This window comes from Amaranthus tricolor, chromosome 9 (assembly GCF_026212465.1).
Source record: "Amaranthus tricolor cultivar Red isolate AtriRed21 chromosome 9, ASM2621246v1, whole genome shotgun sequence".
Classification (NCBI taxonomy): Eukaryota; Viridiplantae; Streptophyta; class Magnoliopsida; order Caryophyllales; family Amaranthaceae; genus Amaranthus; species Amaranthus tricolor.
In genome coordinates this window covers 2,653,371-2,658,406 of record NC_080055.1, presented here as the reverse complement: position 1 = coordinate 2,658,406, position 5,036 = coordinate 2,653,371, and the positions used below count along the sequence as shown (strand labels likewise).

The 5,036-nt window shown below is 33.1% G+C and overlaps 1 protein-coding gene across 1 annotated transcript; it reads right to left on the bottom strand.

Moving 5' to 3' along the window:
* Positions 1–2,345: 2,345 nt before the first annotated feature.
* LOC130823108 (UPF0481 protein At3g47200-like) lies at positions 2,346–4,811 on the bottom strand. The gene has a single exon (XM_057687713.1). It carries the CDS (start codon positions 4,418–4,420, stop codon positions 2,852–2,854), a length of 1,569 nt encoding a protein of 522 aa, XP_057543696.1. The 5' UTR covers positions 4,421–4,811; the 3' UTR covers positions 2,346–2,851.
* Between the last annotated feature and the right edge of the window lie 225 nt (positions 4,812–5,036).

Genomic DNA, 5,036 nt, shown 5'->3' with positions numbered 1-5,036 from the left:
TGAGTCTTAGCCCACCCAATCAACTATATCGCTGAACCTTAATTTCAAATTTTTTCCTTGCTAATGATTAAATTCAAACTCTTGAACATAATATGACTATTTTATGAATAGAGCGCATGGGAGTTGGCACTCTTAGGTTCATAATGAAAATTCTTGCTACCTTAGAGATGTTTTTTTTTATTCATATTACTAGTTGAGAATTAGTTTAATTTGGTGTTACTGACTTATAAATAATTGAATTGGTGCTCAAAATTTATAAGTTTTGAATTATTTATTGTGAAAAGTATTGATTTTTAAATTTGCGGTTATAAAAATTATTAGGGCTTAAAAAAGTTAAAATGTAATATGGCCTTGAAAACCAATTATAAGATAACCATATTGAGCATTGTTTAATTTAATAAGGATCATTATTAATGTATATACTTGTTGTGTTTGTTTTACTAAATTATTGATTATATGATTAGTGTATATCTTTTTATGTCTGTCATTCATGAAAATAATAGAAAAAGAACTAAATAAGAAGTTTAAATGTATTTTTTTAAAAAAACTAAGTTTTTAAAATATTAAATGAAGTATAAATGTTTTTTACAACTCATTATTTTAAATTCTTAAATCATTTGATTCTACAATTTGATTCTAGAATCTGGTATTGAAAGTTCTTTTTGATTTGAGTTAAACTTATGTTTTTCACAACATTGACTATAACTCACCTGATCCCTCTTTTAATATTCAATGATAAAACCAAAAACATTCTGATTAAAAGTTTGCTTTTATGAATAAATTAAATCGGATATAGGTGTCGGGTCGAGTCTATTCAAGCTGGAGTCAGGTCGAGTCGAGTCTATTCGAGCTGGAGACGGGTCGAATCGGAGTCATAGTCCAACTACGGCCCATGTATGAATCGGACTCGGACTATATAATCGGATTTAGAGTCGGATACTGTTCTTCTTGGACTAAAATCGGGTTAAATCTTCAGATCGGGTTGGATCAAGGGCGGATTCAAATTGAATTGCCATCCTATTATAGCGCGTGCTACATGAGAGGGACGAAGAGAGTAATATTTAGCTGTTAAAAATTTTGTGTTTTATGCCTTTGCATCCATTTCTTCCCATCTTACCTCACTTATGCCTTCGGGTTTCTTCTCCACACCATCTAGTGCTTTATGCACTCCATTTTGTATCAAAATTTCTTTCATTTTGACTTGCTATAAGCCAAAGTTTACGCTCGTATCAAACTTCTCAATATCAAGTTTTATTGTAGCCATGTCGCACCAATATGACCTCTAAATCACGATAATAACTTGACTCTAATACCAATTGAGAACGATGTTATATTAGAGATAAAATGACGTGTTTCTTTCTCTAATATCACCATGATCGAAAATATGAAGTTTTGTGACAAACAAATTACGCTATCAATAAAACCGATGTTTGTAGGAAATAATAATGCAATAAAAATGGCACAAATATTTATCGAGGTTCACTAAATTAAGGCTACGTCCTCCGGTGTGTAGTATCTCTTATATTATCGAAGGAGTTCAAAGAACTCTCTAATATGGAGAATATAAAGTATTACTCATATTTACTTGGAACTATATTTTATAATAGCTCAATTTGCAAGAATATAAAGTTGAGCTAATTGAGTTTTTATATTTTTTGATACAAACTTGATTTATTTCTAAAAAGTATTGCTCATTAATTTTTGTACAACATTTAACAGAGTTTTTTTAACTCATCTTGAAATCACTATGGATTAAGGTAGAGAAAAGGAGAAACGTCGGAAATTATTTGCTCTCTTATCTCTCTTTTTTTTTCAAAAAAAAAGAAGCTAGTATCCATTGTTAACTTTAGGGCTACTATCAACCTTACGGTTTACGGTAAGCCCTCAATCTCCTTTTTTTTTTTGGATTTTAGTTACAAGAAATAATCATTCTCTTTATATTATAGAGTTATTCTATTCATTTATTGGATTCAATCTACTCATATATTAATTTTAAAGTCTCATGGTGAGTGTTTAGAGTCTTGTTATCAATTCGATAGTAAAAAAGTGTATGACATCATCATGGGTGTCAACTCTGATAATACAATCAATAATATCAAAATATTTGTATCTCAAAGCCACCAAAACAAAAGACTCTTTTGGAGGAGACTGTATCAATGAATGATGTGATAGAAGGAATGCTTTAGTGTTAGATCTTCTTCACAATAATCGTGACTTTTTCTATATAGAATTTTGTTTGATTAAAATTATTATGTATTTGATGGATTATTACTATATTGTAGATGTCGTATTACATTTTTATCAATGTATTATTAGGTTCCTTAAAAGAAAGAGAAAAGGAGTTCTTGCTCTATGTAAGAAATATAATTTATCAATGAATTATCGTATGACATTTTTATCAAGATTCAAGCAAGCTAACTGAATCGACCAACAACTAACAACCAATTGACAAACACCCCGATAATAAATATTTTACTCCATCACCCTGATGAAGAAAGACTTACAGCAATCCGCTAAAGATGACATTGAGAATGGTAGTAAACGCTTTGCCTCCATTAGTTGATTGTGCCTGATAAGTGTACTGGGATACCATAGAAAAAAAGCCCATGAACTTAACAGAAGTGCATAAGTGAAATCAATGCCTAAACCTTTTGCAACGTCATTTCTTTTCCCAAATTTAACTACTTTCTCAAGTATACTTAGCACATGATGTTGGTGTTCTTTACAATCCTTCATTGTGTTGAATGAATGTGCACTTTATTTTTTGTGAACAAAAACTCAGATAAACAATCCACATATAAAATGCTACCAAAAATACAAGAATAATATGAAGAACATGCGTTACTTTGGCTCAATGTGGGGGCTTATAGTAACTAAATACAGAGTAGAAAGTCTGTCCAGCAGTAAGCAGCAATAAGAAAACAGCAGCCAGAAAGGAGATCACAGCCCAAGGATTGTAAAAATACCTATGCTTCAAGCTAGCGCGCCAAGCATTCCACCTGTGATTATAATACCTGTTTACTTCTTCAGACACCTTAGATAGATAACTATCATTAATATCGAACACGACTTCCTGGCAGAGATGGTTAAACATGTCTGCTACTTCAGCATCATTTCCGAGCCAATGCTCAATTATCCCACAATAGTGAAGGTAATTCACATCCTGTGCTGAGTCGATCAAGTTATCCATGAAGACTACGTAAGCTGTAATGTCGTTCGTGCAATTAAGATGGCTTTGCTCAAATGCCACGAGATTAAGGAACAATGATTTAGTCCCATCATGGACTAATAACCGAGGAATATGAAGTACTCCGTTTTTGAACTTAATGTCCCAAAAACGGTCCGTCTTCCTCTTTTTAAACTTGATACCGGACTCTTTAAGGTCTGTGACACAATGTATGAGCTGAGTCCTTCGTTGATCAGCCATTAAGTTTCCCCGAGACCATTTTCTAAACCAATGTCTAGGAACTGCTTCAGGACCTTTCCTGAGTAGACTCCTCCGAAACACATCAAGGCAATGCAGGCCAGACTGGTCTGATAAAGGGTGAAATGGAACCGAGTTTTTGTGTAAAGACGATTTCAATTTAGTCATCTGCCTTGCAGTCAAGGGCTCATCAATGGGTGACAAGGGATCAAAGAATATAATAGCTAAATCTGCCACAACACTCTTTTGATTTGGATCACCTAATTGTAGGGAAATAATATTCTCCAAGACAAATAACGGAATCTGATTCTCGATCATCATCATATCCCGTCTGATAGAATACATCATCCCCCTCATCGCGAATATAGGATCATTCCTCTCATACCCAAGGATCTCAAACCCTTCAGTATACCCTCTAAAAAACTCGAGAATAAAGCATCCGTCAAGCAACAACATTTCAACAAACTCGTTACTTGTGAGGCTCAATGGGCCTTCGTAACAACCTCGAGCCCTCTCTTCGAGTTCTTGGATAGCCTCGATATACAGCTTTATACTCTGCCTCATTCGCTTCAACATAATGTGTAAGGCCCTCCATTTGTGGCGTTCCATCAAGAGAAGGCGTCGCTTCCCTCGATGGTAAGGCCCTATAGAAACTACTTGAGGAACATAAGCCTTATCCTCACCTAATCCTTGATCCCTCAGGAAATGTGGAATTCTGTAAATACAGATTTTAGACCATGAACCAGCAACATCATCGCTACTTGCTCGTTCGAGCTTTTCTTTAATGGAGATCATCCATTCAGATTCTTGTGGATTAGCTGGTGATCTGCTTTGTTCTGCATTGACCATCACTTGCAGTGAATCTGATGGAATTTGCAGCTTTTGTTCGTGTTGATGATCAGGTGTTTCTTCTGTTTCTGAATTTTTGAGTGTTTCTCTGAGTTTAAGTGTTATTAGATACCAACTCAAAAGCTCTTTGTTATAAACAGCCACCATTAGTAAAGTTTTTTGTTCTTCAAGAACCAACCAAACTACAACAAAGCCTATAACATCTAAGCAATTCCTTTATTCTTTTAGGTAAAGTTTTTTAAGTGGCTCTCCCATCTACGTGAGATTGATCAGAAGAAATAAGTTTTTTCTTTCATGAAATTGCTTTTTGATCTCTTTTTCAGGGGCTTTTTTTTAAAGTTCTAGAAAATTAATAAATTTTTCTATGGGAGTAAGGAGAAAGAGAGAACTTAAAAGGATGGAAGATAAGATTAATAAATTTAATTAGACCTTGACTATGATATTTAAACTTTAAAGAGGTAAAGGCTTTGTGATGTGTGCTACAATTGAATAGTTCCCGTTCTTGTTCTTTATGTATTGCTCTTAGAGTTTGTTTAATAATCGGCATTAAATGATAAGAATAATAATAAAAAATTAATATAATTTTGGTAGGAAAATATCTTAATAATTTTAATTGTTACTCGTATTTTTCTTTAATTATCTCATTTTCTTAGAAAATCAATACCAATACATTAAGATTTAAAAATGTGATATTAAGTAATATATATTGAAAATTATGAACAAAAATATTTTTCTATAAGCTAAGTTTCATTACCTTGAAATT

What these genes read in the sequence shown, in the direction of transcription:
- LOC130823108 (XM_057687713.1), bottom strand. Translation starts at nt 4,420, where the DNA reads ATGGTGGCTGTTTATAACAAAGAGCTTTTGAGTTGGTATCTAATAACA.